The sequence below is a fragment of the Grammomys surdaster genome, unplaced genomic scaffold, assembly GCF_004785775.1.
Source record: "Grammomys surdaster isolate TR1022 unplaced genomic scaffold, NIH_TR_1.0 174, whole genome shotgun sequence".
NCBI lineage: Eukaryota > Metazoa > Chordata > Mammalia > Rodentia > Muridae > Grammomys > Grammomys surdaster.
The window spans coordinates 4,006,005-4,025,947 of record NW_021604622.1 but is presented as its reverse complement, the minus strand read 5'-3'; the positions used below and the strand labels follow the sequence as shown (position 1 = coordinate 4,025,947).

General features: G+C 39.8%; 1 protein-coding gene across 2 annotated transcripts in view; it reads left to right on the top strand.

Moving 5' to 3' along the window:
- Nucleotides 1-19,091, top strand: part of Nipbl (NIPBL cohesin loading factor) — a 155,768-nt gene extending 136,677 nt beyond the window's left edge. Inside the window, exons 36-47 of one of the 2 annotated variants that reach the window (XM_028767700.1) lie at nt 173-266; nt 983-1,137; nt 2,113-2,203; nt 4,265-4,438; nt 4,763-4,953; nt 6,388-6,495; nt 6,914-7,114; nt 11,614-11,760; nt 12,870-13,144; nt 15,316-15,490; nt 16,598-16,786; nt 17,329-19,091. In XM_028767700.1, the coding sequence (XP_028623533.1) occupies nt 173-266; nt 983-1,137; nt 2,113-2,203; nt 4,265-4,438; nt 4,763-4,953; nt 6,388-6,495; nt 6,914-7,114; nt 11,614-11,760; nt 12,870-13,144; nt 15,316-15,490; nt 16,598-16,786; nt 17,329-17,694 (2,166 nt within the window). In that variant the 3' untranslated portion in view covers nt 17,695-19,091. Of the gene's footprint in view, nt 1-172; nt 267-982; nt 1,138-2,112; nt 2,204-4,264; nt 4,439-4,762; nt 4,954-6,387; nt 6,496-6,913; nt 7,115-11,613; nt 11,761-12,869; nt 13,145-15,315; nt 15,491-16,597; nt 16,828-17,328 lie in introns of both variants that reach the window. The other variant, XM_028767701.1, reaches the window with a different exon arrangement.
- Nucleotides 19,092-19,943: the final 852 nt, after the last annotated feature.

The following is a 19,943-nucleotide window of genomic DNA, read 5'->3' as shown; positions in this document are numbered from 1 at the left end:
TCTCTGTGTGTGAGTGTGGGGTTCAGAGGTGATGAGTTATAAAACACCACTGTAAAGTGTCTCAGCATTAAGTCCCAAGATCTCTTATTTTAAGACAAGTATATAAATGATCATATATGCCAACTGTGTTTTTAGTTTTTTCTTAAAGAGTAACATTTTCTCTATCTTTTAGGTAGTACAGCATTGTGTGAGCTGTCTTGGGGCTGTTGTAAATAAAGTGACCCAGAATTTTAAATTTGTGTGGGCCTGTTTCAACAGGTACTACGGTAAGTTCAGTGCCTGGGCTTTCCCATTATTTATGAAGTTGTACAGCTGTGTCCAGGCATGAATGGATCTGGTCCAGGAGAGCAGTGAGGAGACAAGTGTGCTTGCTCCTCGGCCTACCCTCAAAACTTGTCCTTTGATCTTTTGCATTCTCCTTGGTTCAAAAGTTTCTGTCTTTGAAAGTGGTAAATTTCCTGGCCCACCTCAAAAGTAACAGTTAATATCTTTTTTCTTACATGATTTTAGCTCTAGAGAAAATAGACAAACCAAGTAGTAGTAGCACATGTCTTTAATCCCAGCATTTGGGCCGGGCGGTGGTGGCGCACGCCTTTAATCCCAGCACTTGAGAGGCAGAGGCAGGCGGATTTCTGAGTTCGAGGCGAGCCTGGTCTACAGAGTGAGTTCCAGGACAGCCCGGACTATAAAGAGAAACCCTGTCTCGAAAAACAAAAACAAAAAGAGTGTAATCCCAGCATTTGGAAGGCAGAAGCAGTCAGATCCCTGTGAGTTCGAGGCTAGCCTGGTCTATAGTGCTAGTTCCAGGACAACCAGAACTACATGGAGAAACTGTCTCAAACAAACAAAACCATACATACTATAAATTTATTTAATACTTAAAACCATTAGTAAAAGTTAATTGTATTTTATTAGTAATTGTGTAAGCATGACTCAAAGATATGGAAGATTACTGTAAATAACTAGTATTTATCTTTACTAGGTGCCATTTTAAAATTAAAAAGTCAGCACCAAGAAGATCCAAATAACACTTCACTTTTAACAAATAAACCAGCGCTTCTTAGGTCCCTCTTCACTGTTGGAGCACTTTGTCGGCATTTTGATTTTGATCTGGAAGATTTTAAAGGCAACAGTAAGGTAAAGATCATAATAAAACTACCTAATGTGCTGTAAGACACAGTCCTGTGGCCCTGAGCTAAGAATCACTATAATGACCTTGGAAGAATGCAGCATTACAATAATTTAATGAGAATTTTGCAATGAGTGCTAGTCTAAGCATGATCTCTGGACTTCCTGCTGATCTATGAGCAATTTTTTACTGATCTAAAACAAATTCCAAATTTCCACAACCAGTTCTATCAGTTCGTTAACATAGACACACTATTTAGAACAATATACTTGTCACAAACTGTGACATCAGATACCACTGTTCTAAACTAGATGGAGGGACTGGAGAGATGATTGAGCAGTTAAAATCACCATCTGTACTTGGAGAGGATGACGGGTCCGTTCCTAGCACTTTCGTGGCAGTTCACAGCCTTATGTACTTCCAGTCCCAAGGGAGGTGACGCCCACCAGGCACACACATGCTGCACAGTAGTACAGACAGACAGAAGAAATAGGCATATACAGGTTTGAATAAGTTTAAATAAACTGAATTAAATTAATCAAATTGACTATTTTCCCTCCCAGTGTTGTCAGTGAAACCTAAAGCCTTGCACTTGCCAGGCCATTGTAGGACATGCACAGCAGCATTCTCATAAAAACTCTCAATAGTTGCTTTTAGACATTTCCCCCTTAGAGTTGAGAATTGAGGGCTGGTGAGATGGCTTAGCAGTTTTATGTGCAAAAACTGATCACCTGAGGTTCATCTTTAGATTGTAATGGTTTGCAGAAGATAACCAAGTCCTTAGAATTAATTCTCCTAACTTCCATACCTCCACACGGGCACTATTGGGCCCATTTTCCTTCTCCCTCCCTTCTTCCCTCCCTCCCTCCCTTCTTCCCTCCCTCCTGTCCCCCTATACCCCCACCTCCTCTTTCTTACACATACTTGAAAACTAGCTCTAGCATTGACTATTATTCTTGAATACCTTTAATATGCCCCCTCAGGTTAACATAAAGGATAAAGTACTTGAGCTGTTGATGTATTTTACAAAACACTCAGATGAAGAAGTACAAACAAAAGCCATCATTGGTCTAGGTAAGTTAAGTCTAAATTTCTTAGTAGTTTCTAGCTCTTTGAGGGATGGAATAAGCTTTTTGACTATTGTGAGTCCAAGTTGTTGGTGTATTTAGACACGGTTCTGTCAGTGATCTGTATGAAGAGTGCAAAACAACACTGGATTCTGTTCATGCTTCACTCTGTGGCCTTTCTGGGTGTCTCCTCCTTTCACCAGTTTGTTAATAATGTGGGGATAACAATACTGTCTCCCACCCTACTTCCTCGAGTTAGCTTAAGAATGCTTACTGCAGCACCATAATACTAAGGACATGATGACAGTTTTATCCAATCTGCATTTCTTAAAATTGTTCTTTTTCAGTGCAAATAGTGCTGTTATGTATGTAACATATGGCCTTGTTAATGGGCAGTCTGTGTAGACATCCTTAGAGGAACAGTTGGGATAGAGACCTGGTCCATGCTCGGTCTCTAGATGCAGGAGTGTAATAAAGACATGCTTACAAGCTGCTCTATACAATGTTCCTGGAAACGAATTAAAGGATAGAGAATAAGGTAGAGGAAACTATTACAGTGCCAGAATTAAATACTGTTTTTAAAAAAAAGAAAGCTAAACTCTCATTCTTGAGGCCTGTAATAAATTTTTTTCTTACTTATAAAAGACAAAGAGAACAATTGTTAATGAGTGTTTTGTTCAAATACATATGAAAATAATAACTTGCATAGAAATGTTTTGATAGCACTGTCAAATTGTAATTTAATTAGTATGTATGGGTAGTCATTGACATTAGTCTTTGAAAAAGTGAATGATAAAGAATTTGAGTTACCCAAGCCCTATTAATCATGTTGGTAATATTTATAAATACTTAAAGATAACTGCCTTATTCTGCCATATTCTTTTCATAAATTATTTACAAACCAGGTACAGTTGTGTACACTTTTAATCCCAGCACTCGAAAGGCAGAGGCAAAAGCAGGCAGATCTCTGAATTCAACCCAGCCTGATCTACAGAGCGGGTCCCAGGCCAGCCAAGGCTACATAATGAAGTCTTTTCTCAAATCGAGGGAGAAAACAAAAGTACTTAACAGTAGAAATATAGTTAAATAAATATATCATCGTTTCCCAGAGAGTTTGTCATGTAATATACCTTCATGCCAGTATAGAGCCTTAAATGCTAAGTGTGGATAATAAGTTCTATGGAGTGACATAGCCAATTGTATTGCAGATAATTCAGAGAACAATACATGAAGTTTTAATTTAAGAAAGCAGCACTGTAGAACCGTTTTTAAAAGTTGCATGGAACATGATTGTCCTGTGTGACCTTGGCTAGCTGTCTGAGCATGCTCTGATTTGTCTGCTGGTTTGGTTTTGGTATTAACAATGCTGGTTCTCATCAACAATCTTATATTTTTTTCTTATTAAGCATTCATCTATATGTCCATTGACAATTACTTGATTTTGCTACTTATTAATTTATGGTTATAAGTTAGCATTGTGGCCTCAATTTAGAGCCATTTGAGAAAGAATTAGGAAGATGATTTTAGCACTACTTTTAAATTCTGTTTCATCAGTGGATTTAGTTCAATAGTTTTTACATTGTCACTGTAGTACCTTCTATTACGGGTCTGAGAAATGTTTGCAGACATTACATCTTAAGTCCTGACAGCATCCCTCTGAGGTAGGCGGGCGGTAAATATTATTGTCCCCATTTTACAGATGGAGAATTGAGGCAAAGAGAGATTGTGTGACTCACCCAAGGTCACACTACAAGTCAGTGGTGGAGCCAGGAATAGAATCCAAGACTCCTGACTCCTAATCCACTCCCCTAGCCACTAGGCCCTGCTCCCTCCTCAAGGTTTCCTCTTGTGTGAAATTCTCCTTTGAAATGCAATTTCTTGTTTTTAATTCATGGGGAAAGAAGTACCTGCTGTATTGCTTCTCTAGGTAAGGCCACCCGCATATTCTTCCAGTCATTTTAAGTTTTAAAGTTTTGAAATAAGGAGATCTTTGTATAATTTGACATTTTCATTGTGTTACATTTGCCTTTAGTAGGAATATATAACAACATATTTCCCTTTCTCTTAGGATTTGCCTTTATACAGCATCCGAGTCTAATGTTTGAGCAAGAAGTGAAGAATCTGTATAATAGTATTTTATCTGATAAGAACTCCTCAGTGAATTTAAAAATACAAGTGTTAAAAAACCTCCAGACTTACCTACAAGAAGAAGATACGCGAATGCAGCAAGCAGACAGAGACTGTGAGTGAAACTGTGGTTGTTACTTGACTGTACAGTTAAGGTACTTCAGAGACATTCCTCATGTCCTACGAAGATGACAGCATTCGGTTAACTCTCTAAAGCAGTTATAAAGTCTAGGTATCTGCAGGCATTAACAGGAGGAAGAGGGATTACATTCTGACTCAGTTTTCAAAGCCTCTGGCACAGTTGAGGAAAACAGACTGGAAACCACTTGAGTGTCAGTGTGAGCTGTGCCATCTGTGGGTTTGAGTTGTAGACTCAGAGAAGCAAACAAAGGTAATACGATGTTAAAGTGACGCGTGTTCCTCTTCTGCTCTCTTGTAGGGAAGAAAGTTGCAAAACAGGAAGACTTGAAGGAAATGGGAGACGTCTCCTCAGGGATGAGCAGCTCCATCATGCAACTTTACCTCAAGCAGGTGCTAGAGGCCTTTTTTCACACCCAGTCAAGTGTGCGCCACTTTGCCCTGAATGTGATCGCTCTGACTCTAAACCAAGGTCTCATCCATCCGGTTCAGGTAAGCGAAGCTGACAACAATAGCACTCACTGGCAGCCAGAGCAGCTGGCAGTGCTGAGAGCAGCAGTCACTCTCCATCCCAGTAATAAAGTCTTTGTCCTAAACTACTGCTACTGCTTGTCTTATTCCTTTTGTCAAGTCTTCCTCAACTCATGAGTTTAAGTGTCCTCCCGCTTCAGCATCCTGAGCTGTCTTGAACTCTTAAAGTGTCTAAACACTGGATAATCTGTTATATTGCCATTGCTGCGAAATAACCTGTATATTTATAATGTTGTCTCTGTTAAACTCCAACTCTCTAACAATAGACAATGTACTTTTTTCTCATTAGTATTGGTCAAATTCCATTTTAATCCGATTTTACTCTGGTCTCCCAACAACAACAATGTGTAATATCAACGGAATTAAATAGGTTTAAGAATGTAGTAAGCTAAATAGGGTAAAGCTTTGTTCTACCACAGAAAAGTAAATTCTGTCCTCTCAGTTGCGTTGTTCTTTTTAAACTGGAGGTAACAGCGGTTGTACTGCATGTTCAGAATTCACAGTACAGTTGGGATCATAGGACAAAGGGCCAGGTTCGCGCCTCAGTAGTAGAATCTTCACCTAGGATATTCATATATTCAAGTCATGCATTTGATCCCAGCATGACAAAAAGAAAAAGAAAATTGAAAGATAAGTAATGTCATAAAATGTTAATTACCCATGAACTCTGGCTTTCTCTCCTGATACATTAACTACTGTCAGATAGTCAAGGGACTATGAAGCTACCAGAGACTGTTGGTCCCTCTCTTCCACAGAGCCTATTCTAATGCACACTGACACATGAGGAAAAAGGAGATTTTTTTGACATTTTCCAATACACATCTAAACGCATACTTTCATAAAATATAAAACATCTCGACAAATGTTTAGTCTGCTTTTTATCAATCAGAACTGCTAAAATCACTTTACAACATATAGTAATATATTGAGACTTTCACCTTGTTTTTTAAAATACTCAGCGACAGGGCCCATGTGTGGGTGCAGAGAGTGCAAGGATATGCGTGTCAGAGGACAACTTGCAGAACTTGGTATTGTTTACCCACCATACGGGTTCTGAGTAATCAATCCTTAGTTCTTAGGCTTGGCAGCAGAGCACCCCACTGACCCCTGCATCATAGTCTTATTTGGATAGCCTTCACCTAGGGCATTGAAAGACACTTACATTTGTTCATTTTGTTGAGACTATTTAAGCCTCAGTGGATCATTACTATTGCCAGTGTTTCCTTGCTTTAAGTTAAATCAAAGAAAGGTTATCACTTTTTAAAAAGACACCAGAACCTAGTGGTTTATAAGACAGTCTGCTGCTACATTGTTGTATCTCTGATGTACCGGCCTGACATCTGTTGAAGTGCATTATCACTGCATGTCTTATAAAGCCCTTTTTTTTTCTTTCAGTGTGTTCCATACTTGATTGCCATGGGCACAGATCCAGAACCTGCTATGCGGAACAAGGCCGATCAGCAGCTTGTGGAAATAGACAAAAAATATGCTGGATTCATCCATGTAAGCACTTTTCATAGACTACCTGAATGTACTGTTCTAATAAGCCACTACTTCCCGTAGGACTTTATTTTAGAATGATTTCTTTTTTCTTAATTTACAACCAAGTTTGTCCCCCTGGGTATTTATGCTAGCTTATAATAGGGTGACAGTTCAGACAGCCCAGTAAATTACAAGTCAGGAAGCATGGACTGCACACACTAATGTAACCTTGGCTAGCAGTGACTTGTAGACCTGGGTTATTTGTGTATGTAAAATGTTAGGGTTGCAATAGATGTTCTTATTATTGCAGAACTTTGATTTTTGTATTATTTTGAATAAGGAAACTAAATAATGAAGTTCTCCTTGGATGCAGTGTTCAGAGTATACATCATTATAAGTCCCTTATCCCTAATGCAAAAGCGGCCTTTCTTAATTTCAGATGAAAGCCGTGGCTGGTATGAAGATGTCTTACCAGGTACAGCAGGCGATCAACACGTGCCTAAAAGACCCTGTAAGGGGTTTCCGACAGGATGAGTCCTCCAGTGCGCTGTGCTCACACCTGTACTCCATGATCCGCGGGAACCGCCAACACAGACGCGCCTTTCTTATTTCTTTACTCAACCTCTTTGATGACACAGCAGTAAGCATAAACTTTATTATTGTCAAAAATAAATGTTCTAGAAACTGTATGGCTAAAGGAGTCATGACTTTTAAATATTACTATTTTGATTAATGTCATTGACTATATTAATTGTGTTTTCTTAATTTCTTTTAAGTTACTTATAAAGTTTATGATCACAATCAAAGGGGGCATTTTACATAAGCAAATGTATTGAGGAATAAAGTATGGTTGTATCTCTGTACTGAATATCTTGGAAATGTTATCACTGTTATTTACCTTTTTTTACATTTTACATTTAATTATTTTATGGTGGGTTTTTTTTGGGGGGGTGAGCAGTCCCCACATTGTGAATGTGGGGATCAGAAGACAGTTCTCCTTCCACCATGTGGATCCCAGGAGAGGCAACAAGCTTCTCTGTCTACCAAGCCATCTCACCACCTCAGTAACAGTTTCTATAAGCAAAAGTCGGCTACATCGTTTAAACTATTACTTTGGAAATAGATTCCATATGTACATGCGTTCATACATACATCAATAAGATCATTTCTTTCATTCTATAGGAACTCTATATTGTTTGAGAATAGTGCAGTTTTCGTTTGTTGGTTTGGTTTTTGGAGACAGGGTTTCTCATGTAGCCCTGGTTGTCCTGGAACTCATTATGTAGTCCAGGCTGGCATCAAACATGGAGATCCGCCTGCTCTGCCTTTCAAATGCTAGGACTAAAGGCATGCACCGCCACCATCTGGCTTAATAATAATACAGGTATTTGGCTGCTGAGTTTTTTATGTTGATTTTCTTTATGAAGGAAATTATATTTTTATGAAATTATAAGTTAACACACATTGCACTGGCCAGGACCACTAACCAAGAAAGCAGAAAATTCTATTCTTTAGCAATTTTTTTCTTTTCTTTATTCATTTATTTCAATACCACCTTCTTTAGTGCCTGTTATGGTAGTAGTCATTGTATAATGCATTTTCAGATGACGTAGGAGTAAAAGCTGTGGACCTGCCCACAAAGAGCACACAGACTAGCCTATCTGTATAGAGTTTGTAAAGGAGCACTGTCAACTTTTTCCTCATCTTATTCACTTGACAGAGTAAATCAAAATTATCATTACCAAAGCATAGAGACCTTACTACATCCATTCTCTTTAAAATACTACATTAAAGTTTTTTATATGTGACATAGCAAATAAATGTGCCAAGTCTGTGTTTAAGAAACGCCTGACATTTTCCCCATCGCCCTCACTGTGTTGTCATTAGTGTTGAGCTTTTACTGCGCAGGACACTGCTAAGGCTGAGGATGCTGATGGATGCTGTGGCCTCCAAGGGTTTATTTCCAGTTTAGAGGACAAAATACAAAAAGGAAAATAAGTATTGGTTGTGGTTAGCATGTACTGAATGTTGTTTCTATCAGTATTTCTCCAGGCCTCGTCTCTGCTGGGCTTCATTGCTATGTGATTTCAATGCATAGTCTCTGTTAATTGACTAGGTGTTCTATTATCAGTCTTTAAAACTGGAAATCCAGCGCTCGTAATAAACAACTTTATTCTGACTGCCTCCAACACAGGGTGTCGGAAAAGGAGCAAGATGACATGTGTTAAATCTACAACATAGAGTAGAGGAGGGTGGCACACTGGGTAGATTGCCATTTCTCTGAGATCTTACTGAGCACAGTCCCTAGAGCATAGAAACAGCTGTAAGCACTGGAGGACCGTGGAAAATGGTTAAACAAAATGTGTCACCAAGTGCAGAGAGTATTTTAGGAACAACGGTTTTTCACATAGTGTTCACAATACAGGTTGTTATAAGGAGGCGATCTGTTATGGCTACAGTAGAGAACATAAGAATTAGTAGCAGGAAAATGAAGAAGAAGTATTGAAGGAAGGAGTAAGTTGAGACTGTGTGAGAACAAACAGTGAAATACTTTATCCTGAGGATCCAAGAAAATAATGTGACCCTTGCTAAATTCAGACAAATTAGAATCTAGGTTGTTATTTAAGGAGTTTGATTTTGATCAGAAGCAATTAGGACTTTGATTTTGTAGTTCTGAGCATTTTCACTTTTAGAAAAAAAAAACAGTATATGAATTACAGTGTTAAAACTGATAGGTAAGCTGGGTATAGTAGCTCATACCTGTAATCTTAATCTTTGGGTGCAAGGTCATCAGCATAAGTTCAAGGCTACCCTGGTCCACATAGTGACTTTTTTTTTTTAGGCCAATCAAAGAGAGAGGAGAAGTCAGAGAGGGGAGAGAGGATGAAATCCACAGGTAGAGTGGGGTTCTGTCTTCTGCACTTGCTCACTGTAACATTTAGACAGTGGTATACAACTTTAAGAGTAGGGTGAGGAGCTGGCGAGAAGACTCAGTGGGTAAGACTACTTGATGCTCTTGAGGAGGATCTGGGTTCAGTTCCCAAGATCCATGTGGCTGCTGACAGCCACCCATAACTCCAGTTCTAGGGAATCAGATAGACACCCTCTTGTGATGCACTTCAGGCATGTACATAATGGACCTACATATGAGCAGGCAAAACAGTCTCACACATAACAAAAGGTCTTTTTAAAAAAGTGAGCATAAAGCAATTCACTTTTTAAAAATGGATGGAGTCTCATATTAATAGTACATTTATTATATCTGTCTTATGGGCTTTTATTGTTACTGCTGCTACTGTATGTTTTATGTTATTTGGATGCAGAGAGGGTAAATAGGAGAAAAATGATGACATACTTTTAATTACTAGTTTTGGTTCTTTTGTTTTTTGGTTTTTGTTTTGTTTTGTTTTTTAACATTCAGTGACCATTTCATTAGGATTTGAGCAGAAAACAGCGGGCTGCTAAGCTGTCTTACTGTAGCAGGCTCTAGAAGGAAGGAGATTGATAAGGGGAGAGCCTTTGAGTTAGGTCCAAAAAGCTTTGGACTTTGAGACAGGATCTCAAAATGTAGGTCTCACTATGTGAGACTGGCTGTCCTGGAACGCACTTCAATGCTTTGGAGTTCTGAGAGTAAAGGTGTGTGCTGCCGTACCTGCTAGCACAGAGAATCAGGACACGCTTGGTTACACTTTTGGCCAGTATCCAAAGAAGAAATTTTTTTAAAAGAGGAAATGGGGCTCGAGAGATGTCTTCAGTAGTTAAGAGCTCTTAAACTTGTTGCAGAGAACCTGAATTCCGTTTCCAGCACCCACAGAGCAGCTCACGGTCATCCACAAGTCCAGGTCTAGGGGATCCAGTGGACCAGGCACAGACCATGTCCACAGACAGAAAACACCCATCACCTAAAGTAAAAGAAAGCTTAAAAAAAAAAAAAAATGAGCAAAAGGGGGCTAGCCAGAGGGTACAGCTTTTGCCACGCAAGCCTGGCAGCCCGAGTCACATTCCTGAAGCACTCTAGAGGCAGGAAGAGACTCACTGCCACACTGTTGTCTGACCCCGCATGCCCGCCCCTCGCACACATTGTGTGTGCACAATGATGATGACTTTTAAAAAGAGAAAGAAAAAGGTTAATGAGTTCCAAGTCACAATTCATGAAGTAGGTAAGCTTAGTGATGAAGATCTGCGAGTAGTTACCTTGGTTACTACTTTTATGACTATTTTTCTTTAAATTCTCAAAACTCAATTTAAATATTAACACGTCTTCCTTTTTATTTACTTATTTATTTACGGCCTGTATCTCCCTGGGTTGCCTAAGCTGATCTTGAACCTCTTTACTAACTCAAATGCTCTTTCTGCCCCAGCCTGACCCATGCTAGGGTCACAGGCATGTCCCAATGTTTCCTTGAGTGTCTGTTTAAGGTTCTTTTTAAAACCTACAACCATTGTCAACCATAATTTCTCTTGCATTTTGTGTATTTCATAGTTTAGGGGTTGTTTGGATTTTGCTTTTTGAGACAGGGTCTCACTATTAAAGCTCTAGGTGTCCCGGAATTCACTACATACAACTAGGCTGGCCTTGAAGTCACAGAGATCTTCTTGCCTCTGCTGCCCCAGTGGTTGGCTTAAAGGTGTTCACAAACAGGCACAGCCCTGGAAAATGATTTTTTTATCAGTCTATGATTTGGAGTGGGTAAATCCACATATTAGTAGCGTGTTACATATTCTTTTTTGGAGGCTAAAAATTAACTGTGTAAGTGATCTCCATATGTGTTAAACTTTTACAAGGCAATGGCTAATTATGCTTTCATATGTATACTTTCTGATACAGTATGTATTTATCTCAAAGGTCTCACATAATCTATAAGAAAAAGAAGGATTTTTACTTAATTACACTTAAACACGTCACCTCTTCTTTCTTGCGTAGCATGCTGTAAGTCACAAGCCTTCTAAAGTGGTGCACACTCACTTTATTTCTGCCTCTTTGCTTCTTTCCTTCTCGCTCCCTCCTTTGTCTTTCTCCTTTGCATTTCTCTTTCTCTCTCTCCAATGTTGATGAAGTGTAATACCCTGTAATATAAGCTCTTTAGGTGGGTTTCTATCTTACCACTAAGCATGTGTACCTTCTTTTAAAATTTGCAGAAAACAGAAGTGACTATGCTCTTGTACATAGCAGACAATCTAGCCTGTTTTCCATACCAGACTCAGGAAGAGCCGCTGTTTATAATGCACCACATAGACATTACGCTCTCTGTTTCCGGTAGTAACCTATTGCAGTCATTCAAGGAGGTAAGCTACACGTGTCGCTGGGCGCTTTGTTTTGGTTTAGTTTGGTTTTTTCTTTCAAAACAGGGTTTCTCTGTGTAGCCCTGGCTGTCCTGAAACTCCCTTTGTAGACATAGTTGACCTCAAAACCAGAGATCTACTGCCCTGCCTACAAGTGCTGGGGTTAAAGGCATGCACCACTGCTCCAGCTGTTTATAAATGCCTCTGCCCAAGTGCAGGCATGCTACTTTTGTTTTGTTTTTCATTATCCTCTCTTCAATATGTAAAATCTTTCTACTGAAAGCTGGGCAGCTCTTAAATTGGGAAAGGTGGGTTGCTGTTTTGTTTCCATTCAGATTTAAAGCCATCTCGTTTCTAGATGGTTCAGGTGTACTTTCTACATATGTAGAAATGAGTCTGCTGTCTCACTTTAAGCACTAAGTGTTGGCATTTGCTTGTATATCCACTTGAGCCCCATTAGGGTTCCTTTATAAAGAAACTGGAAAGAGCATATACTGGCAGCTTAACAGCACACATGAAAGCTCTAGAACAAAAAGAAGCAAATACACCCAAGACGAATAGACTCAGGAAATAATCAAACTCAAGGCTGAATCAATGAAGTAGAAACAAAGAGAACTATACAAAGGAATCAACAAAACTGGGAGCTGGTTCTTTGAAAAAATCAACAAGATAGACAAACCCTTAGCCAGACTAACCAGAGGGCACAGAGACAGTATCCACATTAACAAAAGCAGAAATGAAAAGGGAGATATAACAACAGAAACTGAGGAAATTCAAAAAAATCATAAGTATTGTTCTTGTTCCACAGTATGTATTTCGTAATATGTATTTCATAACTAAGCCATCTATCTCATTGCTAACTGTAGGAGAAAATCATTCCCTTTTCAGTGTTGTAGACGCTTGTTTGGGCGGGGGAGGTAGGGTGAGTGTTGTGTATGATTCAGTCTTAGGACCAAGTCTTCCCTAAGGCTGGCTTCTCCTATTGCCAGCAGTGGCTTATGAACCCTCTGCTGAAAGAAGCTTTTTGCAACTATTGGATGAAAGATACTCTTATTTGTTGGAGGCATTTGGGTTTTCTTGTTTTGTTTTTTACAATTTCCTTTTTCTTTCAGTCTATGGTGAAAGACAAAAGGAAAGAGAGAAAAGCGTCCCCTGCTAAGGAGAATGAGTCAAGCGAGAGTGAGGAGGAAGTGTCCAGACCGCGGAAGGCTCGAAAGCGGGTAGATTCCGAGTCAGACTCAGACTCAGAAGATGATGTAAATTCAGTGATGAAGTGTTTGCCAGAAAATTCAGCCCCATTGATTGAATTTGCAAATGTTTCCCAGGGTATTTTATTACTTCTTATGTTAAAGCAGCACCTGAAGAATCTCTGTGGATTTTCTGATAGGTGAGTTTACATAAACAATAAGAGACAAGTATACCCTGTGCAGAGTATCAAGACAGAACCATGTAAAACTCCACAGGACAGGGTGAGGTGGGGGCAGATTTGGTTCCTCTTACTGCTACGAATTCCTTTCTTGTAAACAATTATTTTGGGTTTTTTACAATACTAAAAGAAAGAAAAGGGTACTTCTTCACTCCATGCATTCCAGGTTTAAATGGCGTGCTAACTTATTGATTGTCATAGAAGATGCTTTATTAGAGAGTCGGTCTAGTCTTCAGATAGTTCACAACTTCAGCGTTATGAAGTGCCATGCAGAGAGAGTAACAGTGACAGAGACTGACTGTAGAGGAAGATAAAGAGCTGTCAGAAGCCCTTGGAGACACTGAGCATTTCAGTCATTGGAAGCTTGAATTTTTAAATCACCAAGTGGGGGCTGAAAAGGTAGAGTTAAAAGCACTCGTTCCTTCTACGAGGGTTCAGGGTTCAGGTTCAGTTCCTATCCCCCCGCAGGGATCTCCTGCCACAGGAGGTCCCGCAGCTTTTTCTGCCCTCAGCAGGCACCGCATACACATAACATATAAACTTTAAAAATCTTTAAATCACCAAGTCAAATAATAATATCATTAGCCAAGTGTGAAAAGGACGTGTCTTAGTTAAGGTCACTGTTGCCACGATGAAATACCATGGCGAAAGCATACTGGGTGAGGAAAAGATTTATTTTCCATGTCGCTGTTCATCACTGAGGAAATCAGGAGGGTGCTGCTTACTAGCTTGCTGATCATGGCTTGCTCAGGCTGCTTTCTTAGAGAACCCAGGACAGTACCACTCACAGTGCACTGGGCCCTCTCACATTAATCATAATTAAGAAAATTCCCTACAGGCCTTCCTAGAGCCCAGTCTTAAGAAGACATTTTCTTAATTGAGGCTCCCTTCTTTCCAGTGGCTCTAACTTATGTCAAGTTAACATAGAACCAGCCAGCATAGTTTATTTCATGAAAAGAGCCATTTAATGCTATAACTTTTAAACAGAGCTCCCTAATGGAGCATGTGGTTAGCGTAAAGCCCTCAGTTCTATCCCTAATACAGTAAGCGGAAGAGAGAGACGTATTTATCACAGAAGAGGCTACATGGGGTAGTGAGTGCTCCCACTGTCTTAGTGCAGTACTGAAGATGAAGGCAGAGCCTTGTGTTTGCTGTGTGTACACTGGGTTGTGTCCCTGAGCTCTGCTGCAAGCCCTAGAAATGCAGATTTTTAAGAGAGTATTTGGGTGTAAAATGTCAGTAACTAATTTAGAGTAATTTAAAACAGTTTAAAGTATTGGTGTATTGGTAAGGAGTCGGAAAGAATTTTAATCAGTCACTAAAAATCCAAAACGGGTTTACAAGCAGTTTTTCTGGCTACTATACAGACAATGAGTGAGCAAAGAGTCAACCTTAAGGGCTGGTAAGGTAGCTCAGTGGATAAAGTGGATCTTACCTCTGAGCCTGACACTGAGAGTCATCCCCAGCACCAAGATGATGGAAGAGAGAACTGACTCCCACAGGTTACCCTCTGACAGCCACATGTGCACACACATACACGAGACAGTAGTAAATAAATAAATGTGAAACAAAAGAAATAAGACCAGTGAGGTGACTCCGTGCATAAAGATGCTTGCAACCAGGCCTTGAAAGCCATGCTCAATTTCCAGGACTCCACAGTGATGGGTGAGAACTAATTCCTGTAAACTGTCCTCTGGCCTCCACACACACAGAGGTGAACACACACATCTGCAGACACGCTCAAATAAAGGTTAAAAGTTCCCTCCGCAGAAAAGAACTAAAAGTTAGCATACCAGTTTAATGGAATCAGTTAGAAGAAAGCTACCCTGTCACCACAGTCGTAGTCTATAAATAAGACGGGAGAAACTGATTTCATTAAGGTGACACCGTTTACTTGTGACCTGGATTCTCCAGGTCTGTCACCTTCTTAGAGCCAGGTGTCTGTCTCCATCCCTGTCAGGACAGACATCAATGAGAGCAGAGGAGCACTCTGTGGATGTTTGCTTTTTCTTCTCACTGATTGAAATCTGTATGATTTAACTTGAGTTATTACTAAATAAGAAATAATTAGAATCAGTTTAAGTATGTGCCTGAACTTTTTTGAAATTCTGGTTTTTATATTTCCAAAACAGTAAAATTCAAAAATATTCTCCATCTGAATCTGCAAAAGTGTATGATAAAGCCATTAATCGGAAAACGGGGGTTCATTTTCATCCCAAACAAACACTGGACTTCCTGCGAAGTGACATGGCGAATTCCAAGCTGACGGAGGATGTGAAGAGGAGCATAGTACGGCAGTACCTAGACGTGAGTACCAACTGACGAGCATCCCGGGCTGTCGGGAGCCTTCCCATTGGACCATCTTTGGAACTAACTGTCCACTCATTATTTGAACCAAAGACGAAAGATTAATTAACAGATCGAATGGCTTCTATGCTTAAAAGTTAAAGCCATGGCTAGGAATCCCCTTACCCTCAGAGGCCATTGTGTTCCTCTCCTTTCTGGCAACTAATTGTTTTTCCTTGTATTCATTCCATATCCATATTCTCTCCCCATCCTCCCTCCCTCCCCTCCTACTCCCACCCCCCTCTCAGTAGTATTCCTCTGTGTAGCCCTGGCTGTCCTTGAACTCGCAGAGATTCCCCATTCCAGTGCATCCTGGGTGCTTGGATTAAAGGTGTGCACCACCACACATATCTTGTACATATGCTTGAATGCCGTGTGTGTGTGTGTGTGTGTGTGTGTGTGTGTGTGTGCGTGTGTGCGCGCGCGTGCGTGTGTGTGCACTCACGCATGCGCACATGTGTGCATGTATGACAAATATGTAAGTGTGCCTTTTTAAAATGTCTTTAAAGATCCAGGCTTGGTGGCAGATGCCCTGTAATCCCAGCACATGGGAGCCTGAGGTGGGAGGACTGTAAATTCAAGAACAACCTGGGCTGTAATGCAAGTTCCAGGCAAGCTTTTAAGACCCTGTCTCAAAAGCCACCACCCCAAAAAGAAAAGTGTTCTAGAATAAACAAAATCCTGAGTATGGTAGTGCATGCCTTTAATCTAGTTCTGAGTCCAAGGCCTGCCGATAAGTAGTCTGTCAGTATTTGTTTCCTGAACGTGTTAACTTAGACACACTTACAACAAACTGATCTAAGTCGATCCACTGTCCTAAAGTTGTAATGATACGGCCATGTTCAGTCTATCTGCTGTCATACAGCAGTGGGGAGCTGCAATTGCAGCAGGGACCATGTGGCCACCAGCCCCAGATGCATTGCCTGTCATTCTGCCTCTGTACAGAAAAGACTTATCAATCCCTGATTTGCACAGTAGCTGTGGTCTCTCTTATCACCACCATAGAAAACATTTAAGAATCTGACGGTGTTGTTTAAATATTTACGGAAAACTCTCGATCTTTTTTAGTTTAAACTTCTCATGGAACATCTAGACCCTGATGAAGAAGAAGAGGAAGGAGAGGTGTCAGCTAGCACAAATGCTCGGAACAAAGCGATCACCTCGCTGCTTGGAGGGGGCAGTCCTAAAAATAACACAGCAGCAGACACAGAAGATGAGGAGAGTGATGGGGAGGATAGAGGAGGAGGCACTTCAGGGGTGAGGCGGAGGAGGAGTCAACGTATTTCCCAGCGTATTACGTAAAATGATTTTATGTGCTTATATGTGTCAGTCTATTAAATGTACACCAAGTAATGTAATACTTATAAAACAAAACATTTTGTAGATAGAGATTCTCTACTTAACCATTTATACATCCTTTTGTAGAAAGTTTAACATAAAAGATAATAAAAAAACCAGAAATGAGATTTATTCAGCATAAAGGGTTAATAATTTTTTGGATTGTATTAATGTGTGCTATCCTTTTTATTGTTGCTAAGTTTTATGTAGCTTTATGGTTTATATGTACATATAATAATTTTATATATCAAGACACGGGTACAAATGAAAAGTTATATGGTTTTACAAGTATATGTTAACCCCTTGGCGCTGGCGGTCACGGTGCGTCTCATTGCCGGCAATGGAACTGTGCTGGGAATCCCAACTCCCGGCGTCAAGGGATTACAAGCAATAAAAACAATAATTTCCCTAAAATTCTTCTGTGTAACACTTGGTCTTTTTTCCCCCTCCCAATGTTTTAGTCATTGAGAAGGTCAAAACGAAATTCAGACTCTACGGAGTTGGCAGCACAGATGAATGAAAGTGTTGACGTCATGGATGTCATCGCTATTTGCTGTCCAAAGTACAAAGACCGACCACAGATTGCAAGAGTAGTGCAGAGGACCAGCAGTGGCGTCAGTGTCCAGTGGATGGCAGGCTCCTACAGCGGCTCCTGGACGGAGGCCAAGCGCCGCGATGGCCGCAAACTGGTGCCTTGGGTAGACACTATTAAAGAGTCAGACATTATTTACAAAAAAATTGCTCTAACGAGTGCTAATAAGCTGACTAATAAAGTTGTTCAGACTTTACGATCCCTGTATGCCGCCAAGGACGGGACTTCCAGCTAATGAATTTGTACATGCAGCCAAATTTACAGGAATTTTTTTAAAAGGCAAAAAAACTTGAAATATCAACATTCTGGCAAAAAAAAAAAAAAGAGTTTTTTGAAGAGTGGAACCTGGGATGCAGGAACAAAGGACGGAATGTTGGGCAGGCATTGTCGTGGGAGCTCCCTTCGCTGTTGTGCAGCAGAAACGTCTCTCGGTTCATTTTTACTCCCACTGTATTATAGTTTAACAAAATTGTTTATATCTTGGAAAAAAAACTTTCTGTTTAAAAAAATAAACAAGTGAATGTTGGAAATTAGTCTGTTAATGTTCTTAATAAAGTGTTCTTGGAGTTGAACCTAGCAGCGGATGGCTTTCTTTAGCTTAGCCCAGTTTCCAGGGAGGCCCTGTTTTCTCCAGGCTGTAAAATGGCAGAATCTCCTGGATATATAATTTATTCTGTTGAGAAAAAAAAAAAGCATGCAGTATCTATGACCTATCTGCAGAAGGAGTTTTTGTAAATGTAGATTTTGTTGTATTAGGTCACCCTGAAAACAGTACAAGAAAGGGATCCCCAGGCACTCTGGTGGAGCGAATACTGCAATAAATTTTTTTACTTCTCTTTGTTACTTGTCTGTTTCCATTTGAATTTCTTATTGTAAAGATCTGTTTAAATCCATTTATATTATTTTGCAGTCTTTTATGTAAAATTTATTATATCATTGGTTTTCAAAGCAAAACATAAAATATTGTTTATACAGTTTGTACAGGCTGACTTCTGAATAATTGGTATCTATTATTTTCATTCCCATAAGAGGGTGTAAACAACTCCAGGGTTTTATTGTATCCTGCAATATTTAGTATTAACTATATATGATTTAGCACTGTGCCAAACACATTTTCAAGAGTACATTTTGATATAAAAAGAAACTATAGTTTATTCCTTGTATGCTTCCATTTCTTTCTAGTGATGTCATGATGGTAATACTTATTTTTTAAAACCATGGGGAAAGATAACAATTCTGCTATTTTGGAAAAACAGCATTTCTCTTAAAAGAACGCCATGTTATTTTAAAAATAGAGTTGAAATAAGTGTGACACTTTCCAGTTAAACACACTACATTTTGACACACTATTTTTTAATGCCTAGAGTGATTTTACTAGTTGGATGTTCATTTTGTAGCCTACAAGTTTTATACGTGTTTTCAGAACAATTGTCATATAGATTAGCTACTACAAATACCTCAGCTAAATTGGGAGAGGGATATTATATGTACTGATTTTCAAATCATTTTGGAAAAAAATGACCTCTAAAATGTTAAATTTTATGAAATCAGCAAGTAAATGAACATCCTCAGTTTGTGAGGACCAGTGGCTGCCACAGAATTTGTGAACTCCTATTAAACACTCTGAAAATACCTCCGAGCTCTACTTCCTATGTGGGATCTTTCAGAACGTCTTCTTGAAGGCCGTGGTTGTTCTCTTCCCCTAACTGCATGGTCTTTCCTCATTACTGTGCATTCTTTATGAGGAAACTAAGTGGATTTAACCTGGAATTTGTTTAGGTCAAAAATAGACGTGAGATAGCTTATACAGTAGTAGGTAAGGGTAAAACACCATCTACATAAAAAGTCCAGCCTAAAGAGTGTTAAATAAAGCGCAAGTGTAAGAGCCAACTCTGAGTGCTCTGTGTCTGGTGATGCTGTCACGCACTTCTCACAAGATGCTACAATGTTTCATTCCCAATCTGTAGATGAGGATGATGGCCTGTGCTGGGCTGCTTTGCATGAGTGGCAAGCATTAAGCCCAAGATCCTATGGAAAAAGAAACCTTTTCCCAAAAGTAACTTGTCTCCATAGGAATATGAGAATTTTCCTTCTGTTTTCTAGACATAGTATCACTGTGTAGCCAATGTCGGTTTGGACCTAACTTTGCAGCCCAGATTGACCTAAATTCAGTCCCCCACTTCATCCTCCCATGTGCCAGAACTATAGGCGTCCGCCATACACCTGGCTGGGTATCCTATTTACAGTCAGCATTAGAGCACATGTCCTGAATAAATCTGTTGCCCTAGTCAGAGGCAGGTTACTTACTGTTGGCCATTTATTAGAATTTCAGGAATTTTTCCATAACTTCTAAGCTATTAGTAATGCAAGTCCAAAACCTGAGAAAAGTATGACTCTTATATATATGACCAGAGCGTTCAAAAAGTTGGCAGTGTCTCAGTGGTGTCAGGCCAGCCTAGGCTATACAGTGAGACCCCCACTGGA